The sequence below is a fragment of the Rhinoderma darwinii genome, chromosome 3, assembly GCF_050947455.1.
Source record: "Rhinoderma darwinii isolate aRhiDar2 chromosome 3, aRhiDar2.hap1, whole genome shotgun sequence".
In the NCBI taxonomy this organism is placed as follows: Eukaryota; Metazoa; Chordata; class Amphibia; order Anura; family Rhinodermatidae; genus Rhinoderma; species Rhinoderma darwinii.
This window is the reverse complement of record NC_134689.1, coordinates 141921858-141944932: the sequence shown is the minus strand read 5'-3', so window position 1 is coordinate 141944932 and position 23075 is coordinate 141921858. Positions and strand designations below refer to the sequence as shown.

The 23075-nt window shown below is 41.9% G+C and overlaps 1 protein-coding gene across 1 annotated transcript in view; it reads right to left on the bottom strand.

Annotated features, from left to right (window-relative positions):
- Positions 1-6318: 6318 nt before the first annotated feature.
- The window catches only part of TMTC3 (transmembrane O-mannosyltransferase targeting cadherins 3), a 144852-nt gene continuing 128095 nt past the window's right edge, over positions 6319-23075 (bottom strand). The window contains exons 12-14 of the mRNA XM_075856804.1: positions 22570-22739; positions 13899-14125; positions 6319-11669 (exon numbers count right to left, since the gene is read on the bottom strand). Of these exons, the coding sequence (XP_075712919.1) occupies positions 10828-11669; positions 13899-14125; positions 22570-22739 (1239 nt within the window). The 3' untranslated portion in view covers positions 6319-10827. The remainder of the gene's footprint in view (positions 11670-13898; positions 14126-22569; positions 22740-23075) is intronic.

Here is a 23075-nt window from a genome sequence, read left to right as displayed (position 1 = left end):
AAAACCTAAGAATTTCGATTACCTCTTTGGAATAGGCTGCAACTTACTAAAGTATTTTGCAAATGCAGACTGCTTTGATGAAGCGTTGACAAGCCAGTCGTCTAAATATGGGACGACAAATATACCCCGTAAGCTGGGGGCTGCTGTCAAAACCACTGCCACTTTGGTGAAGACTCACTAAGAATCTATTATTCTGAATGCAAGACATGAGAATTGAAAATTAAAGACTTCAGTGACCCTCAGAATTGCTACACAGAGAAGAATTGGGATGTAGTGCTTATGGTAACAAGTCTACTTCCTTGAAGGATGGTGATGACTGAGCGAATATTTTTCCATTGTTGACTTTCTCTTTTCCAGAAACTTGTTCATGTATGTGAGAACTATCCCAAGATGCCACGTCCGCTTGGTTTGTGGACAGCAAACACTCGAATAGATTCTCGGACATATTTATTGAGAAGGAATTGGTTCCAAGGCATCTTTGTAGATTCATTCTTGTATCAGATTCTTTCTTTAAAATTCATGGAGTAACCCTCTTCATATAATTGAAGAAACTCAGGCACCTGAAGACCAGATTGGAAAGACTGAACAATCTTCCTCCTACAGGCAGCAATGATGCATTATAAAAGTCAGCAGATTTTTCGCCAGGCGATTTCTTTTTAGATGACAACTTATGACACTGGTCTGAATTTTTTGCCTGTGGATGAAATCGATAATTACTCTTAACAGTAATTGACAGCACCCATGTGAGGAGGACCACTGATCCCAGGACAGGAAACCTATGATAAAAAGCTTCATAGCCCCTCAACACACCCAGTGATTAGCAAGGAATAGAGTAAAAAAGGTAATAACTCCATTTCCTGACCTTTCAAATGGACTGCCGAGAAAATTAGTTTCTTCCTATTAAAAATGTCTGCTTGAAAGATTCAAGAGAGGGACAGCCCCCCCTGAAAAAGTTTGATGTAGGCTAACGCTGTAGAGTTGTCCGAGTATACCTTCACTTGTCTTCCTTCCAGCAGTGGATCTACAACTCTGAGCTAAAAAATATTGCTAGCAGTTTTTTGAAATTGGAAGACGTCAGATGCATATGGTCATCCCAGTGACCTGGCGAGAAATGTGCTTGCCAATCTCAGGGGCTGGCATCTGTTGTATGAATGAAAGGATCCTGAATTACCCAGGAGTCCCCCAGATTCTATATCTGAGAAGACCACAGAAAAGATTTCCTTGTACCTGATAGTCACCCCACTCTTGAAGAATCTCTTTTTGAACGGGTAGGTCTTACAGGCAGAATTGCAGAGCTCCTAAGACCCAGAAAAGACATTGCTTCCCTAAAAGTGCATCTACAGGAAAGAAAAGGATCTAATACTCTGTTCTTTCACCGGTATCTTTGGAAGCGGAAGACAATTTTTCTAGCAAGAGAAATCCAGTTGTAATCATAAAAACATACTGTGGATGTAGTGCCGATTTCCTCCAATTTATAGTCCAACCGAGGTCTGCCAAAGTCGGCAAGAGGAATTAAGAGGAATAAAAAGCCTTCCTTTTTTCCATTATTGGGAGCCAAGGCTACCACGCCCTTCCCTTTAACCTCATAACGACCGACTACCATCTTTTGACGGCAGGCAATGCAGGTCCTTAGTCTATAGCGACGTATTTTGGCGTTGCTGTAGAAGAGGCTGATGATCACTCCTGTGAGTGCTCATCCTCTAAGCTGGAGCTGTAATTTACAGCTCCTGAATTTAAAAGCAGCCTCCTGAACACAGCTGGAATCGGAAAACATTCTGACCGCAGATGTTTAACCGCGGTCAGTGACCACGACATGATCAAAGGGAACTCCTCTCTTTGATCGCAACGCGATTAATGACCAGGGAATCCCTGTGCAGTCAGACTTGGGGACCTAGAAATGATACCAGGGCTGTCTGTTCAGTTTGCCTACTGTTAGGGCACACTATGTGCTGCCCTAACAGAAGCCTAGGTCATAGTGACACACAGTACAATGTATTAGCATACAGGAGTATGCTAAAACATTGAGTAAAAAATAAAAAAGGTGTAGAAAAGGTCATGCCTTGATGGAATTTAAAAAAATAAAAAAAGAAGTCATTATTTTGCATAAAATATTTTATTACCCATACACTACAAAAAAAACAAAAAAATGACAATATTAGGAATCTACGCGACCGTAACAACCTGAAGAAATGTGTAAATTGTATAAAATGTAAAACAAGATAAGCAAAAAAAAAAAATGCAGAGAATTGCTTTGTCTTATATTCAGGGCTTAAAAATAGATTATATAAAAACACAGTGAATTTTTTCTACCCTCAAACTGGGCAAAAAAAATAAAAAATTCTCCCTCAGAGCAAGGCCTCATACAGTCACGTTAATGAAAAAATAAAAAGTTATGGCTGGTGAAAGGCAGCAATTACGGAAAAATTTAGCTTGTCATTAAGGCCTTTTCAGGCCCGGTCATTAAGGGGTCTATGGGACATTAGGTCTGGATAAATCTATTTTGGGAAGGAAAAAAAAAAACTAACAGAATCCTGACTGGATAACATCTAGAATGCATCTATTTCAGAAAATATTCTCCCAAGCATGGGAGAAAAGAGCCAACCTTCCCCAAGCCTGACATAGGACATCATTGCTGACTTGTTCTTAATTTTTTTTTATAGCTAAACTAACAAAAACAGCAGGTTTCCTCAACTATAATAAATCAGTACAGTGTTCCTTGGATCAGGCTTTCCACACTATCCTATTATGGATTCCAAGACTCTGACCTTCTCTGAACTGCAGAGCTTTTATGGCTCAGTAATGAGCCCGTTCGCATCATCTGAGATAACGGGGCTAGGGGTAATGCCCGTAGTATAGTGGGGAAGGGAATGACAGATCCCTCTACAAATCCTACTTGCCATTCCATAGAAATCTAGTCCCAGAACACACATTTTAGAAAAGCCTCAGCCAACTAGGTTTGTTGAGGAAGCCCAGTTTTCCTGGACTCCTTTATCTCACCCCATGTAACAGCTGCCGCTTGCCCATATACTTACCTTTCCGTAGCATCCTATGGCCGCATCTTTCCAGGCTGGTAGGACTCTCCATCGCCACCGCTCTACTTCTGCACTTCCTAGTGCGAGCTGACTCTCCTATATATAGGGCCAGTGCACACCTAATTATCCACCCAGCTTTTCCAGGGTATAAAAAGACCTCTCCATGGTTTAATCATTGCCTGAGCAATATGGTTCCTCTAGCTTGCTAATTATATCATGCGGTTTGTCTAGAATTCCTTTGTGGGACTATCCTTGCCTGCAGCATGCCCTGACCTTTTGCTACTGACTAGTGACCAACCTCTGCCGCCTGCTCTTTTGCCCATCCAATTGGGAGTGCCAGTTTGCCGCCTGCCCTGAGATATCTGACCCCGCATACAGTCTGCCAGCTTAAGCATGCGTAGTACTACATCTGCAGTCACTAAGGCAGACTGCTGCTGGGGATTCCTAGGTTGCTACCCCCAGAGTAAAGTCCAGATTCCTTTCTAGGTGTTAAAGGGTGAATTCCATTAGACTCCGCTCCCGGGTGAGAGTGGGTTCACACCATCCTCTGCAGGCCCAATGCCGGTATCTATTCACGGGCCCTGTGACACCCATCTTAAACTGAGTGAGATATACACTCCCTCCAGTATGTTTCCTACTGCATGCTTTCAATATATTTTATAAATCCTGTAAAAACCCTTTAATGTAATCTTGTTGAAATAAATGTATGTGCCCCTTAAATATATTACAAGCTTTATTGATATCACCTATACATAAATCTCAGATAACAATATGGACATATTATTCCATAGTAACGTATCAACATTTGTTTGCTCGTGAACTGGGATTTCAGGAACAGGTTCAGAATGATTTTCTCAGGTTGCATAGGTCTTCTGAGAAGAAAACTAAACCAGAATCCTGCAAATACTGCTCCGTGTGAGTGGCTGGACAATATCCATCACTGTAACTACTTCTAAACTTCAACTTCTACATGCCAGAATTGTATTAAACGCAACCAGGTTTCTATAGTTGTACTGAAACTTGTGAGTATGTGTAGATAGAGACAGCTAGGAGGTTCATGTAAGTTGTAGGACCAGATAAAGCATTAGTAATTTTCGACTAATCCCTACAGGATCTGTTTACACGTACACTAAACAAGTCAGTTAGGCTTTATGCTATTTTTGACTGCAAGAATAGTGTAGTCTGCAGAGCTATTCTTGACATCAAAAAGACCCAAAACTTAACAGGCTCCATTAAACTCAACGGTGTCAGTAATAGTCAGTATCTGCTCGAAACCTGTCCTGGATTGCTTTCACACTACGTTTTGGGTCATTACCCATCTGTACGGTGAAGAGACATCCAATCAACCTTGCTGCATTTGGTTGAATCTGAGCAGAAAGTATATCCCTGAACAATTCAGAATTCATCTGGCTTCAGTCACATCATCAATAAACTAGTGACCCAGTACCTTTGTCAGCCATGCATGCCCATGCCATCACACTGCCTCCACCATGTTTTACAGAGGATGTGGTGTGCTTTAGATCATGAGCCGTTCCATACTTTCTCCATATCTTCCCATCATTCTGGTACAGGTTGATCTTAGTTTCATCTGTCCAAAGAATGCTGTTCCAGAACTGGGCTGGCATCTTTAGATGTTATTTGGAAAAGTCTAATCTGGCCTTTCTATTTTTGGGGCTGATTAATGGTTTGTGCCTTGTTGTGAACCCTCTGTATTGTCTTCTCTTTATAGTAGACTTAAATACTGATATACTTACTTCCATGAGAGTGTTCACTTGGGTAGATGTTGTGAAGGGGTTTTTCTTCACCATGGAAAGGAATGTGCGATCATCCACCACTGTTGTCTTCCGTGGACGTCCCGGCCTTTTGGAGTTCACAAGATCACCAATGCACTTTTTTTCTCCCAAGAATGTACCAAACGGTTGATTTGGCCACTCCTAACATTTGTGCTCTCTCGCTGATGGATTTCTTCATTTTGTTCAGCCCAACGATGGTCTGTTTCACTTGCATTGAGAGCTCTTTGACCTCATGCTGTGGGTTCACAGCAACAGCTTCCAAATGCAAATGCCACACCTGGAATCAACTCCAGATCCTTTTAACCAGCTTAATTGATGGATTAACGAGGGAATAGCCCATGCAGCTCATTAAATAGCTTCTGCGATAATTGCCCAATTACCTTTGGTCCCTTGAAAAAGAGGCAGCTACATATTAAAGAGCTGTAATTCCTAAATCCTTCCTCAATTTAGGATGTGAATACCCGCAAATAAAAGCAGAGGGTCTACACTTTAAGCCCATATTGATTATAGAACTGTATATTCAATATGTTTTGGTAAACAGCTAAAATGCCAAAACTTGTGTCACTGTCCAAATAATTCTGGACTTAACTGAATGTAAAGGTAGGTCTGTCTATTTTAAGTTGAAATGCTAAAGGGGACTATCCAGCCTAGGACAACATTTTTTATTTTTTATTCAAAATAAGTAAAAAATGTATAAACATGAAAAGGAGGTTCTAAGTATACATTTTGATCAAACTGTATATGCCCACCTTGACAGTTCACGGCGACCTCTTAAGTGGGTACCTACTCTATTTGGTGCAGCACTGCATGGTAGCCACTGCCACCGTTACACAGCACCTGCAGTGTGAGCAGCAAATCTGCCCAACCGCACCCCTGCTGACAGGCTAATTCGTCCTGGACTCTTGGCCTGACCCCCCCTTACAGGCTCAGCACCTAAGACCACACAGCACCCAAACCCTGTGAATAGATTTAAAAAAAAACCTCACCTTTCCATGTGGTTTCAGTGGGAAAATTGAGGGCAAATAGGTAGAAACCCTTATGCAGTCTCATGCTAATTAAAGACTCCTGGGTCATGGTGCAGACCTGCACCAAGTTTAGTTGTAGAGACTGACTTTAAAAATGCTTTTACAGTTTGATTAACATGTTCAATTTGGAAAATTATACAGCAATAGATCACTGTAAAATATTGGATATGCAAACCACGTCTTATTCTTTTTGTAGATTAGTTTAATGGTCTATCCCCTTTCTAGTTTAGTCTTGGTACCTGAACTCCACCCATTAGGCACAGGTTTTTTTTTTTTTTTTTTTAAGTAGCAAGACACATCGTACACTCACTGAGGGCATTTGGAAAGCGGAGTTTTTTTGTTTTGTTTTTTAACTGCCCACTTGAGTGCAGCTGAGATTGTCTCAGTTGCTGTGCTTGTGGCCCAGAGCCAAGGGGACTTAGAATCCCAACAGCACCCCTGCTGCCAGACAGTGTTACTCCCTCTGTTCATTCTAGCAGAACACACAATGCCAATATAGAGACAAATATTGAGGAAAACAAATTTATTTTTGCAACACTTTAAAGTGCATTTCCACTTTTTAAAGACTGTTCAAAATTAGAATGCACTGGGGGACCTTTTATTCTCTGGATCGGTGGGGTCCCAGAGGTTGGCCCCCCATTGATGGCATATTCTAGCGATATGCTATGCTTTACAAAATGGGAATAACCCTTTAAGTCCAGAATATTAAAGATCTGTTAAATTACTACTTGACAACATTCCAAGCTAGTCCACAAAAGAAGCTTTTAAAGCACATCTTCTAGGAATTTCCAAAACAAAAAGGTAATATTTGCTAAACAGTCCTTAGAATATATTTTATTTAATTAAATGTACCTTGTGGTTTTTACAAAATCACCTTTAAGCTATTATCTGTAATTAACTTAATAAAAACACATTAAATGCTTTAACCTCTGTTCTAAAAATTAAGTAAAGGACTATCAGTAGTCAGAACTCCCAAGTGTGCAACTCAGAACACAGCAAATGAAAAAAGGCCTCGATAGTAAGTACAATAGACTTTTAAGAGTGAAGCAGAATTTTAAGAAAAACTGCCTCTCTACTCAACACTCAACAGGGAGGAGTGGACAGGGAGAGGTGGTGGCAGGGCTTTTATAAACACACTGGACTTAAACATGTGCCCCTCTAAAGGGTTTTCATACAAAAATGTTACAATATTCAGCCTCCTAAACTATATGCTGGGACCTGTATGGTGAAAGCTCTTCGCACCCACTAGTTTAAACCAGGGAGATAATAAGCTTTCCTTGACTCAAGACACTGGTCATTTTTGGCAGATATGCACCACCAACTTAAAGAAAAAAAAAAAATCCATGTTTAGTATGTTTGAAAGTTTTCTTCCCAAGAGCTGCATCCACTGTCCGGGGAACATATGGCCTGTCAGTTTACCAACCTACTGCAGAATAAGAGTGCTTTGCCCTTTTGTACCATTCCAAAAAGGGAGAAGGCAATGTAGTGTTTGTGTATACTTGATGCAGTTTCAGAAACAAACTGTTCTCAATACAATCCTAAATTGCTGCGACTTCATTCCCACAGTTACAGATGGAAGAACAGCGCTGAAAGAGTAATTGGTGGTCTAACAATTGATATAACTTGCAGAAGAGGACATTTCTAACCACATGTGTTTGTTTCTGGTTTATATATTTAAACATCCCAAATTTTTTTATCAAGTACAAGCAGTCTGGACACAAAATTATATCAGAATTGCCAAACAGCTCATATTTATTAAAGAATAAATACTGAAGACCTTTATGTATAATTACCTATACATTTTACACATTAACAAAATGTATCAATGTCAATAAAATGGAAACGCTTTAAGCAAATGAGTCTGGATGGCTGCCTAGAAATGGATCACCATGCTTTAATGGAGACGGGAGTGGTAACCCCTACAGGATAGAAGTGCTTGTAGCGCATCTTGTTAATACACCACAGGGCTTTTTTCTAATTTCGCAAGTGAAGATGGCAGTCAGTACTCCGTATTTAGCCTGGTTTAGACAGGGGTATTGTACTTTTGTTTAGCGGTTTGAAGTGTTACATCAGAATTACACTTGTAATTCTGCTAAACCGAACTTACAGCACCGGGAGAGTAGAGATGTTTCTTTTAACACAATCTTCCGATGTAATTTTAAAGTACAACTTTCTAAATTTGGAGATATAGTTTGTCCATTGGTACATCAGTCTTTATCAACAAAAGATCAAACTTCCTTTTAAGGCTGGCTTCACATACAGTGCATTCGAAAGTCTTCGACCCTTTCACTTTTTTCACATTTTGTTATGTTGAGGCCCTGTGCTAAAATAAAAAAAAATGTCCCCATAATTCTGCACTCAATACCCCATAATGACAAAGTGAAAACCGAATTTATGACATTTTTGCATATTAAAATTTCAAATTTTGCATGGACATAAGTATTTAGATTCTTTGCTAGGACACTTGAAATTTATCTCTAGGTCATTTCTCTAGATCTTTAAAATGTTTCTACACCTTGATTGGAGTCCACCTGTGGTAAATTCATCTGATTGGACATGATTTGGAAAGACACACCCCTGGAGGAAAGAACTGTAGTGACAGGATTGTGTGGAGGCACAGATCTGGAGAAGGGTACAAAATAATTTCTGCTGCGCTGAAAGTTCCCAAGAACACAATACCCTCCATAATTCTTGAATGGAAGAAGTTTAAACCCAGAACTCTTCCTAGAGCTGGCTACTCCATCAAACAAAGTATTTGGAAAGAAGGGCCTTGGTAAGAGAGGTGGCCAAGAACCCAATGGTCACTCTGGCTGAACTCCAAAGATCCAGTGTGTAGTGCAGATCGAATAAACTTTCAGTAGCATCACTGCACCACTCCACAAATCTGTGTTTTATGGCAGAGTGGCCAGAAAGAAGCCTCTCCTCAGTAACAGACACATGAAAGCCAAAAAAGCACCTAAGGACACTCAGACTGAGAAACAAGATTCTGTGGTCTGATGAAACCAAGAAATAACTTTTTGGCCTCAATTCTAAAGCATCATGTCAGGAGGAAACTGATCATCACCTGCCCATTACCATCCCTATAGTGAAGCATGGTGGTGGCAGCATCATGCTGTGGGGGTGTTATTCAGCAGCTGGGAACGGCAGACTGGTCAGGGTTGAGGGAAAGATGAAGTACAGAGATATTCTTAATGAAAACATGATCCAGAGTGATCTGGACCTCAGACTGGGCTGAGGGTTCACCTTCCAACAAGACAATGACCCTAAGCACACAGCCAAGACAACACATGAGGTGTTCTGGTTCAAGACAGGGCTCTGGCTGGGCCACTCAAGGGACATTCAGAGTTGTCCCTAATCGAACAGCTCTGAAAATGGCTGTCCACCGACGGTCCCTGTTCAACCTGACAGAGCTTGGGGGGCTCTGCATAGAAGAATAGCAGAAAATACCCATATTCAGGTGTGCAAATCTCGTGGCATCATAACCAAGAAGACTAGAGGACGTTATGCTGCCAAAGGTGCTTCAACTATGTACGGAGTAAAGGACCTGAACACTTATGTCAAAGCAATATTTTAGTTTTGCCTTTTTAATATATTGGCAAACATTGTGAACATTCTGCTTTCACTTTGTCATTATGGGGTATTGAGTGCAGAATGATGGGGGAAATTATAATTTTTTTGAAAATAAATTTATTTTATTTTAGCACAAGGCCTCAACGTAACAAAATGTGAAAAAATTGAAAGGGTCTGAAGACTTTCCAAATGCATTGTATATCAGTTGCATCCGATCAGTTGTTTTAGCCTGAGCCGGAGACAATCAATGACATTTTGTGCACCAATCGCCGGAAAAAAAAACCCAGCTGCTGTCTGGTAAATGTAGATATCTGGCGTTAAAACAGATGCAACAGATGTCAGAACTGCTGCTATAGAAAAGCTTCCCTCCGGCATTTGTGTACCATGCTGGAGGCAAACTTCATTGGACATATGTGTACCCGTTCCATCTGCTGCATGAATGGTCAAATAGTCTAAAAATGGAAGTTTCATACAACACACTCCTATGTTTCCTTCTACCACAAAAGCTACTCACAAAAGGGTGACAATCACGCAAAGGCTAAGCTCTGGAAAGCTTTCTGTAGGCGAAGGATTAGAACAATGTGGCTATGATGCATTATGTGACATACCGAACATAAAAATTATTCATTTTGATTTTACTTTACTATCATCCTACAATGCTGCCAGTAAAAAGGGGACAGGAATTTTGCTTGAAAAATAACTTTGATACAGTATACTGCTCTATTAGGGGTGAAATTCCTCTCACTTCCTAACACAGAGACGACTGTCTTGCTATAATTTACACATCATACTACTGCTTGTGTGACATTGTGGGACCTACGGACATGAATGCAATCAGAGGAGATAGCATGTCACTGCTTACTACTAGATCAGGCTGTTGTCAAGATCAACATAAAAAAACTATGATGTGATAAACACAAATACCCAAGATGTTATTGCAATCCCAGACAAGAAAAAGATGAAGCAAGAATACAATAAAATGCTCTGATTCTGTTAAAACACACCTTAAAACAAAAAGAGGTCAATAGCATTGGGGGCCCATAGTCCATATACTGTATCAGTGCAACAGCCCTGCTGTAAAGCGTCATTGTGTAGAGTTTTACAAATTTCATATGTACATTTCTAGTAATTGATAATATCAATGATAAAGTATAGAAAAAAAAAAAGTGTTTTTTTTTTTAAACAAGTACAAAAAGTATACCGTGCTTTCATGTTGTATAATATAAAACTGTATTTGGAGTAGGCAAGGTATTCTGCAATTTTGTTCAGTAGTGTTGAATACCTACACGGTTATTTATTTAACTAGCTTTCATGTTCACCCAGATGTGCTTATGGCTCTGCAGTATAGAATACATGAAAAATAAAGTTTTAGCACACCCTATTTCAGTCTGACAGATGTTCTTCAGCTTATTCTCCACTTAAAATACGCTCTATCTCCTCTAAGCGCTTCAAAGCAGCAACTCTTTTATTTTCAATGTCTTTGATTTCTTTTGTGGATTTTTGCTTTATTTCTTTGTCACTATTTTTCTCTTGTTGACTTTTAGTCTTTACTTGTTCTATATTTTTTCTTTTTGTGGGTGGATTTATTTTTGGTATATCTTTCTCTACTTTAAATTTTTCAAACGGAGTTTTTTTTTTGCCTTTTGAATCATTCTCCTGTTCTTGTCCTTGGGGCAATGTCTGGACACCTGCCGATGGACTAGTCTGCCCAGCAGCATTTAGTGACATAATTTTGTTGCGCACTATGCTGAGATGTCGCTGAATATATTCCTCATGAGGGGCTAAGGCCAGTGTTTCAACAAGGCACCTCTCGGCTCTTAAAAGATCTCGCTCTTCAAAATAAACCACACAAAGGTTATGTTTTCCTTGTACATTATTGGGATCCATTTCTAGAATTTGTTCAAAACATTTCTTGGCCCCTTTAGTGTCTTTCTTCTGATTCATGAGGATGTCTCCTTTAAGGATAAGGCCTTTAATGTGGTCAGGGTAGTACCGCAGCAGCTCCTCCAAGACTGGTAGAGCATCCAATTCCCTAGCAGTCTGAGAGTAGAGAAGGGCCAAGTTGAAGAGGGCACTCCGGAAACCATGCTGTAATTGTATTGCTTTTTTCATCCACTTTTCAGCTTCTAAATCATTCTTCTCATCCATGGCCAACATACCCAAATTAAAATACCCATTTGCATCAAGCGGCTCTTCCTCAACATAAGTCAAAAGTCTTTTCTTAGCCTCAGGTCGCAATTTGGGGTTGCCTTAAGAAAAAAAAAAATATATATAAATTTTGAAGAAAAAGGCATTAATAAACATGTTACATATTTAAAAATAAAATAAAAATAAAAATAAAAATACGATTGAAGATAAAGGCTGAATTTCAGTAAAATCAGAATTTGAGTGCACACAGAATGTAGAATGGTCACAAACAGCTCAAACCACGCTGTTACGCACCTCCCATGCTTCGGTAAGACCCCAGTCGATCAGTGCGCATCGCTGGAGTCACTGATAGAACACCATTGCTATGCAACACAGTTTTTATACCTACTATGCCCCCAAGGAAAATCACCGTCCGTGCACACATTGACTTCAATGAGCCCAAAACGCAAACGCTGACCGAATGATGACTTGTCCTAGCTTTTTGCAGGTTTCCGGCCAATGCACGTGGAAACCATGGTCGTGTGCATAGGCCCATAGAAATGAATGGGTCCGCAATTCACCCGCAGATTTGCGGGTGAATTGCGGCCGCAAAAACACGTTCGTGTACATGGGGCCTTAGTCTTTGCCAGACCAATTTGCTTAATTTGGTCCTGTATTCTGCATTGGAGTACTGCTGTTTTGTATTCCTCACTATCGACCCAGCTTGTTACCCGACTACGTTTATTTCTGCTGCCTGCCCTGACTTTCTACCAGTCTCTGTGTTGACTAAACTCCTAGGACTGGCAGAAGATCAGGGCAGGTGGGAGAAGTACACAAGTAACGTAAAAATGGTGGATTTTCTGTAAAAGGATTTAGTTGAGGAAAATCAGCCGCATAACACAGTAGCAGCAGAGTTGATGAGATTTAAACAAATAAACGATAAGCGGAAAAAAACTTTCAGAAATTGTTCTGCGGTGCGTTTTTTTTAATCTGCAGCATGTCAATTGTATTTGCGTAATTGCTGTTTTTTTTGTTGTGAGTTTTCCCCCATTGAATTCAATGGGGAGGTAAAACCTGCAACAAATAGCAGATGTGTTTTTTTGCAGTGCAAAAATTGCAACTCCGAAAAAAAAAATCTCATACTTACCCAGAATTCAGTGTTTCTTCGTCCAGGACGGCGGCCTCTGATGACGTTTCACCCCATGTGACCGCTGCAGCCAATCACAAGCTGCAGCGGTCACATAGGATGAAACGTCATCCCGGGAGGCCAGGCTGCAGAATGTCAGAGACTAAGTTTTCCGCAGTGGACAATCCGGCCGAAAAACTGCACCACAATTTGATGCAGTTCTTCGGCTGGAATTCCCTGCGGCTGCCAGGGCGGATATGCTGTTTACCTTTCTGCAGCATATCCACACAGTGTGATCGTAGTCTTACAGTGCTGACCCTACTTAGCCAGGTAGTCAGACTACCTGCTACCATGAATCGGTATTCTCAGTCCTGTACACAGCAACTACTCCAAGGGTACCGACCTGGGGATTCCCAGCAGCGAAGGCCACATCTCTGTACGGAGGTTAAAAGGGTGAATACCAGGGAATCCCTTAGAATTCGCTCCCTGGATTAGCCCCAAATCACATCCGTTAGCAACACAGAAGGTTCACATCTCCCTCCTTTGACTCCATGACCGGAACAGAGAATATATGTGGTCTACATCAAACTGTAGTGGTATTCTAAAATTATTGTCAAATTCTTAAATAGTACTAAACAAAAGCTAATAAGCAAAGTCAGAGCAAAATATTGGTTAAAAAAAAGCAAAACACAAGAAAGGAAATCAAATTGCTGGTTGTTATCCTTGTTATCCATATGCTAGAATAATCTGAGGAATAAATAATTGCAGAAGCATAAATTTAAAACTGATGTTTCCAATATATCCAAATATCCAGAAAAGAATGCAATATATTTCACGTCAACTTTGACGGAGTCTGCGATGGAGCAGATATGAACAGAGCCTAAACGACATTGATATCAGTCGTCATATCTAAAGCCCTGCCATGTGCAGCTTATTTTGGAGTGGAATTTTACAGTTTATAGGTCTGCTACTGTAGCAGCATGGCATACCGTAGCAGCATTGGGCAATACTCAAGGCTTTATGCTTTCTTTTCTTAGCCTTCTACAGATGTATTTAGTACAGGAAGTAATTCTGAATGTAAATAAACTGACTGCTACCTTTATGAGCCAACTTAGCTAGAGACATTTTTCTTTACCCACAAAAGTCAGTTATTTAATAGCATAGCCAATGCTTTTCCATATCAAAACATAAAAGGTACAGAATTAGAGTCAGACTAGAAACATACCGGATTCCTGCATGAGTAGAGCAGAGTTAAACAATGCAAGCTTATGCTGGGGATTTAGATCCAGTGCTTGATTAAAGTTTCTCAAGGCTTCGCTTGGATCCTTCAGTTCAATATAAACTATTGCAAGATTGTACCATAAGTCTGCATTCATCCCGTCGAGTTCCAAAGCTCTAAGATAAGCTTCTTTAGCTTCTAAAGGTTTGTTCATTTTCAAAAGTAACTCTCCCCTATAAAAGCAGAGATAGACTTTATTGAATGGTGGCAAACATGCAATATATACAAAACCTGGACAGAAGTAATAGCGCCTTGTCAAGTAGAAGCAATAACTACATAGCGTAACCTGGCATAATATGTTGAATATAGAAGTCAGTCATTTAATTGCAACTGGGCACTTCAATATAAACATTTCCTTTTTTTGTTTCCGTAAACACATTGGGACAGATTTATCAGTGTGGAGTAGCTTTTAAGTGTGAGTTTATGTTAAGCCAGCATTTTACTGTTAACATCCAGAAATAATTTACATTAAAAAAAAATTGAAAATACATTGCTCTACTTCTTAAGGACTGGTCCTCCGTTACAGCCTGTATTATAGCCCAGAGCTGAATTCACAATTCTGCTGGACAATGCACGTTAATGAGGTTGTTCCAACAACCCCATCTAAAAATGAAGCCATCATGGTAAGTCAACTAATTGTCACGGTCTGGCTTCTCTAATGTGCTTAAACTTGCTTATGACCAATGAGTGTGAAACAGCTTGTTATCCCAAGCAGAGGTGCGGTTATTGTAGCTGGCAGATGGTGCTCCAACAGTAGGGTGCCTAATACATCTATAGCACTGCTGATACGATTACACCTCCCATGGACCCTGATGCACCCAATTGCTAGGGGATTTTTTTGGGGTAAACTATCTGTATTTTACTTATTGTTCCAGGGAGTGACAGGGGATATATGTGACTTAAAGTGGTTGATTTCAGAACACAGCCCCTTTTAAAATAAAAGCCAGGTTAGTGATCAGCTATCACCACTATGGGAAAGATAATACACAGACAGGCTAGGTTGGCAAGAGGTAGAACCTCTCTATTAAGTCCTTCTTACACAGGCCAACGATCTGGCATATGAACGCTCGTTCCCAATCATTGCCCCTTGTAAACAGGGCAACGATCAGCCGATGAACGAGCAAACGTTCATTCAACAGCTGATCGCATCGGTTATGCAGCCTGAAATATTATTGTTGTCGGCAGCACATCTTCCTGTATAAACAGGGAGACATGCTGCCGACATGATGGAAAGTAGCAACGATCACTCGTTCCCATACATATCCAATTACTGCTCCTTGTGAAGGGGCAAATTAGCGCCGTCTTGTTGGTTGGCGCTCGATTTCACAACTCCTATTGGCCCGTATAAAATGACCCTTAGACATAGGAAAGTTTCTAAGTGAGGTTGCCCTTGTGAGGGACGGTACCCCGTTTATATATACCATTAGGTTACTTTTGGGCTTGTAAGGGAGTTTTCCCCTTCCCTCTCGTTTTATACGCAGCCCGTCATTCATGTTCGTTTTTTCTATATTTGACTTAATTTGAGAATAATCAGAAAGTTTTTTTGTCAGGTAGAAAAAAAATCTGCCTCAAACTTCCTTCAGGATTTTTGATGCAGATTTTGAAATGCTAGTGTTTAAACGCTATTCTTCTGCGCTTTAATTTGAGACTTTTTTTTTGATTGAATCAAATGCAAAAACTGCGCCAAAAAAAAGAGACATTTTTTTTCTGCTTTCCATTGATTTAAGAGGAAAAAAACAAAAACAAAAAAAAAAAAACGCTCTGCATCCAATTGAAATCATTTGAGGCGATTTTTAGCACGGATTCAGACGCAGTTTAAGCCTTTCATGACCAAGGGTCATTGATACCCCTGTGATACCCCTGTGTCCAGGTCAAATTTTCCATTTTTGATATGCACTTCTTTAAACGATAATATCTTTGAAACCGCTTTGAATATCACAACTAATTTAAAAATGTTTTTTTTTCAAGACTTATGATGCTTTCATTTTCTAGATTTGTTAAATTAATTCAGCGATCTGACACTAGGGATTCCGCTCCTAGTCAGTTCAGGTGGCGCTATCTACAGTAGGGGGTGCGATGCTATCCACAGCGGGGGGGGGGGGGGGGTGTGGCACTATCTAAAGCGGTGTTCCTCGGCTAGAGCGCTGGCCGGGGAATCCGATGCTGGAGGGAGCTTAGGTGGCGCTATGTACAGAGGGTTTTGCGCTACCTACAGGGAGTTGTGGGTGGCATTATCTACAGTGGGAGGGTTGGGGGGGGGGGGGGGGGAGTGTATACCGGGGCTCTCAAAGCCCTGGACGACTTGAGAGTGCAGCACTGCTCACACAGAAGCAGCACTGCACTCTTCTTAAACCCCCTCAAGGCTGTCAACGTCTATACACGTGCTAAATGCATGGGGCATCGGCAGTTAGAACGTATATAGCAGTATGGCAGTCATGAAGGGGTTAAACACTGCCGTAAACTAATTCGAAATTTTTTTTATTTTTTTTTAAATCAAACCAGTTTTTATTGATAGTACAACATACATTATAAATCTCATGTATATCTAGTCAATTCCAACAATCAATACATTTTCAGTTTTGTACAGAATATTCAGTTACATTTAACATAACTCCCCCTTCCCTGCAACCGAACTCCCCCCCCCCCCCGCAGTATCTCCTTTCCCTGGCTCGTACATTTTCTCTCCCGCATCATACTAATATATTCATAAGCGATCTCCTGATCATGTCCCCTCAATCTGCCTCCTACCTCCCTGCCGTACCATAGTTATGTATCCACTTTCCCCATTGTTTATCATATTTGTGCATTGCCCCACGTTTCAGATATATCCGATGTTCTAACGACACCGTGTGATTAACATATCCTACCAGTTCAGACACCTCCGGGGGATCCGCGTTGAGACAATATTTTGCTATCAGCTTCCTAGCATGGTATAAAACTTTTTTAATAGCCAGTAATTCAGCCCCATTTCCTCCCTCCTCCCCCATACAACCCAACATAAAGATCTTAGGTTCCAACGGGAAATCCCTCCCATATACTCTCGCTACCAAGCCTCCAACCTCCTTCCAGTAGTCATTCAGCATCGGACAGTCCCAGAACATATGCTTTATGTCTGCCCCATCAAACGAACACCTGGGACACTCCTTCGTTGGCCTAAGCCGCATTTGCCATAACACCTTAGGTGTCCTATACACCCTATGCAGGAGAAAAAGTTGTGACCGCCTATGTGCTACATTAATGGACAGCATTTTGGGCGATTCGAGTATCTCCTCCCACTCTTCATCTGTTATAGTCCCCACATCTTCTTCCCATTTGCGTCTGATCTCCCCCATCGGATCTCCAAGGAATTTGGAAAGTAATGTACTATATATCACAGAGATAATCCCCTTAGTGTCCTTTGCCCCCAATACCTGTTCCATCGCTCCCATAGTGGAGCAGCTCAAGTCCACCGACCTACCCTGGGCCTGTGCTGCGTGACGCAACTGGAGATACTGATAGAACATCCGATGTGGGAGCCCAAACTCCTCCTGCAATTGTGAGAACAATTTGAGACTTCCTCCCTCATACAACTGGTATACATATCTGACCCCTGCTTGTTCCCATTCCTGGAAGCCAGCCAAGATACTAAATTCCCATAGGTATGGATTGTCCCATAGAGGCATATAGTTGGAGCACCCTGTAACGCCCAATATTTTCTTGCATTCCCACCAGATCCTATGTATCAATAGCAAGGTTGGTTTCCCTTTCGCCTCCCTCCGCAACTTATGAGACTCCATGGCCTCTAGTATATCCGTGCATTGACTCAAATAATACACCAGTTTCCCACTAGAGTTCCACTCTTCCCTATTCTTCCAACCTTTAAAGTGTTGCACTTGGGCTGCTAGATAATATATCCACGCATTTGGAATAGCCAATCCTCCCTGGTCTGTTGGTAATTGTAGTTTTTCCAATTTAATCCTGGGGATCCCCCTTTTCCACACCAAGTCCCTAAACAGATTATGTATTCTCCTGAACCAGTACTTAGGCAACCACACTGGGGCATTATGTACAACATAAAGAACCTGAGGCATCAGAATCATTTTAATCAGGTTTGCTCTTCCTAGCGCTGAAAGTGGTAGTCCTAGCCATATTATAGTCTTTTCTTTTAGTTTGTCCAGTAATGGTTTTACATTCAGTGCGACAAAATCCTGCACCCTCGCCGAGACCTTAATCCCCAGATATTTAAATTCCTTAACACAAGGTATATCAATTCCCCCCCCCTGCAGTGGCCCCTCTAATGACTTGAGTGGCAATAATGCCGACTTACTCCAATTAATTTGCAACCCTGAAAATTTACCAAACCGTTCCAATACAGTCATTATCATAGGCAGTGATCGATCTATCTCTCCCAGGAATAGCAAAATATCATCCGCATATAGTGCAATGCGTTCCTCCAGGTCCCCACATCGAAACCCTTCTATACCCGGATGTTGCCTTACTATGTTTGCCAGAGGTTCGATCGCTATAGCGAATAGTAACGGGGAAAGTGGACATCCCTGACGTGTCCCCCTCCCTAATCTAAAAGAGTCTGACATCCTTCCATTGGCTCTGATTCTAGCCACCGGTTCCTTATACAACAATTTTACCCATGTTATAAAATTTCTCCCAAAACCAAACCGCTCCAAAACAGCCCACAGATACCCCCATTCCACGCTGTCAAATGCCTTGGCAGCGTCTAAGGACAGCACTGCTCTACACTGCGTATCTGCAGCATCTGTCTGCAAATTCAAGAATAATCTCCGTATATTAATCGCTGTAGATCTTGATGGCATGAATCCCGACTGATCCGGGCCCACTACTTTAGTTACCACTCTTGTCACCCTGTTAGCCAGAGCCTTTGCCAGAATTTTAACATCAGCGGGCAGCAGGGATATTGGTCTATAGGAATCTGGCTTTGTTCGATCTTTCCCCTCCTTGGGAATGACCACTATTGCTGCTTCGTACATAGTCTGCGGTAATCGCCCCCTGGTAAAACTATCTTGGAACACCTCCAACAACTCTGGCAGAAGCTCCCCCCCATATGTTTTGTACAGCTCAGTGGGTATTCCATCCATCCCTGGAGCCTTTTCATTTGCCATAGAACTCACCGCTTCCTGCAGTTCCTCCAAAGTAATTGGCTCCTCAAGCCACTCTCTCTCCTCCTCCCCCAGAGTAACCCACGTCATTTCCGCAAAATAGTCTGTCAGAAGATCTTCTGGATAATCTACCCTCGTGCGATACAGCTCAGTATAAAAGGACTTCAACACTCCCAGTATATCCCGTTTCTCCCACCAGTGTCCCGTCTTTATCCTGCAATTGGTGGATGAACGCACCCTCCCGCTGAGGCCTAGCCATATTTGCCAACAATCTACCCGTCATTTCTCCCTCCTCATAGTATTTTTGTTGCAAAAACAACCTTTTATTAGCTGCTTGTTCCAGCTGATGTTCCTTTAGTAGTTTTTGGGCGACCTTCCACTGGGCCAAAGTTTCTACTGTACTATTAGCAATATGATTCTCCTCAGTTAACGTCACCCTTTCCCTCAGATGTTCTCCCACCTGTCTTGATTTATTCTTTATGATCGTGATCTCCCGAATATACACCCCCCTTATATTTGCTTTCATAGCGTCCCATAGGATATCTATAGGAACCGTACCTTTATTAAACTCAAAGTACTCCTGCAGGCTTGTATTTATTATCTCCTCCCCCACTAGGTGTATCCAGAACGGATTTAGCCTCCAGTGCAGTCTTAGCCCCCCCATCTGTGGGCTGGTTCGAACCTTCAGTATCATCGGGGAGTGATCAGACAATGACCTTGGTAGATATTCCACCCCTTCCACCCCCTCAATCCCTAACCCGTTACTAAACATCAGATCTATTCTGGATAATGACCCATAGGTAGATGACACACAAGAATATTGCGTAGTAGAGGGCCATTTTGCCCGCCAAATATCTGCATATCCAACCTCCGTCATGTATTTCCCAAACCGCGTCAGAGCAGCCTCTCCTACCCCCCCCCCCCTTTTGGAAATTTATCGCACCTTTTATCCATTACGTTGTTGAAATCTCCCATTAGTATAGTCGGAACCATAGGCCAACTAGCCAACCTCTCCAACACTTCTCTTATTGGAACCACAGAGTATGGGGGAGGTACATATAGTACCACAATTATACATTCCCAGTTAAACAGTTTACAATGTACCCCTACATATCTGCCCTCTCCATCTCTAAAGGAAGCCAAACAGCAAAAAGGTACATCCCTATGAACCAGGAGACTAACCCCCCTCGAGTATGTGGAGTGAAAGGAGTGGAAGCTGTGCCTAATCCAAGCCCTATGTGCCTGTTGCACAGTATCAGCGGTAAGATGCGTTTCCTGTAGTCCCATCACTCCAGCAGACTGTCCTTTCAGGAAATCGAATATAGCTCGCCGTTTTGTTGCCTCCCCCATACCTCTCATATTCCATGACAAAAGATTTACCCTACCCCCCATCTAGCCATTTCTTTTAACTGACAGTGGCAATTACCGTTGAATTCAGTGTTAATCAGAGCATACTGCATTTCAAACTCCCTTTCCCTCCAAAACATTTTCCCCCCTCCACCCACTTCCCTAACCCACCCAACTTTACATAAACTTACCCTCCAAAGAGGGCCCGGGCTGGCGAAGAAACCTCCCCCAATGTGACTATTCAGCTTCCCATTCACATTGCAGAAATACATCTCTTCCCGCAATATAAACTTAAGAACCTCAAACCTCCCGCCACCTTACCACAATAGACATATAGCATTTCTGTGACTCAAATACCTGATGCTTCAATTAAACTGACATCTCTGTCTCCTCCTCTCACCATTATAGACATATAAACTGCAGCCCCACATTAGAACAACAAATAAATGCAGAAAACAGTGCCTTATTCCTCTGCGCATCTCATCCTTCTCTTTTTTTCATAAAAATCAGAGTCCCCCTTTCAGCCCTCCACCTGATGATCACGCCGCATCTTCCCCTCGATCCTGACGAAGGCGATCTTCGTGACTATCCAGCCATCTCAGCGCATCTTTTGAGTTCTCAAAAAATTTGTACGGATCCCAGCGCCGCAACCCGAAGCTTCGCCGGGTACAGCATTGAATATTGAACACGCAGATTCCTCAGTCGTCGTTTAATATCCATAAATTGCATCCTTCTTTTCTGAACCTCTGCAGAAAAATCTGGGTAAAATGACACTTTCACACCATTCACCCATATATCTTGCTTTTCCCGGGCTTGCCGAAGAATTAAATCTCTGTCTTTATAATGAAGCAACTTTACCAACACAGGCCTTGGCGGCCGTCCAGGTGGGCCAGGGCGAGTTGGTACTCTATGGGCTCTTTCCACCGCAAACAGTGGGGTCAGCGACTCCTTACCAAACACCTCCAATAGCCATTTTTCAAAAAATGAATCCGGGTTGGACCTTTCTACTTTTTCAGGAATCCCCACCATCCTCACATTGTTTCGACGTAGGCGATTTTCCAGATCATCAGCTTTAGATAACAGGTAATTAACATCCACAGCTACCGCATTTACATCCCTCCTCATGGGCAGCATTCTGTCTTCCAATTCGCTGACCCTGCCTTCCACCGCTGTTGTTCGTTCCGAAACTTTCTGTAAATCGTGACGTATGATGGAGATATCCTCCTTAATTCCGCCCACCTGGCAGGTAAGTTTAGCTAGCGTGGAATTACACAGGCTCACCGCCGAAAAAACATCCGCCAGCGTGGGTCCCGGCTTATTCAAGCTATGCGAGCCTCGATCCAGCCCTCCTCCTGAGCTGCCTGCAGCATCTTCTCCATTCTCTTCCTCCTCTGACTCCATCTGTGCCCTCAGCGGTTCATACCTAGACCCTGAGTGGCCTGTCTGCTTTTTCCCTCCGTCTGACATCTCTCCATCAGCAGCTGCCTTCATCGGCATCTTTCTGGCAAAACGCTCCAGCCGGGATGCCGCCGCCCCTCTCAAGTCCCTGCTCTCTGCCATCATGCACGTGTCGGCGCCATCTTGTAAGCGCAGCTCACCTTCCTCTGCCGCCTTAGACTTTCTGGAACGGGTCATTACAGCCTCCAACAGCTCCAAAGTCGTGTCCACAGATTCTCCTCCTTCTCCCCTCTCCGCACAGGTATGTCTCCGTTAGGATAATTCAGCCACAGGATATGTACCAGGATATCGGCAGCGGGAGCTCCGGTTCCTGCGTCCGCTCACATATGCCGCTAAGCCACGCCCCCGAAATTTTTAACTTTCAGATTTTTATACGTAACGTACTATATCTGTTTTAGTTATGTGCTTAATGGTTTAAATTATTGAAAAAAAATGCTTTGCGTGATAAAACAGAGAAACATATTTAATTGTGGCACAACCCCTTAATAAATTCTTTAAAAATGAAAGCTAATTTTTATACATTTTTAAAGTATTGTACCATTCTAGCAGATCGATTTACCCATTCGTGGAGAGATGAGCTCTATCTTTACATGTCGACTTTTCTGCAGAAATACATAGTGAAGAAATCTAATAACACTTGTAGGTGTTAAAAATAAAGATTACAATAAACATATCAGATCAACTCAATATTACCATACCTGCTAATGTATGCCTGCTTAAAGTCTGGTCTCATACTTATTGCTTGTCGGTACAATTGATCAGCTTCCTCAAGTCGTGATTCATTAGCACGGATCAAGTTGGCAAGATTTATGTAAACATTTAGGTGATTTGGTGCAACACGAGCAGCATATCTCTTTCCAGGAATGACCTTATACAATTAAAATGGATAGATTATTATTATACAAACAGAAAGTAAATGGATCACAATAAGATACTTAAACTGTTTGATCATTTCAAGATTTTACTCACTATGCCTTATGGCTAGTCATCTGAATTTGGACAGCCTATTCACTATTCTAGTATTGCTGTGTAGTTGTGGTTAATGAACCATTAATTTTAGTTCTTCCACAGTTAGGCCCCATGCACACGAACGTAAAAACGCCCATAATTACGGGCCCATAGGCTTTTACTGGCCACGGGTACCTTCCCGTTTGCTCACGGGAAGGTGCCCGGGCCGTTGAAAAATATAGAACATGTCCTATTT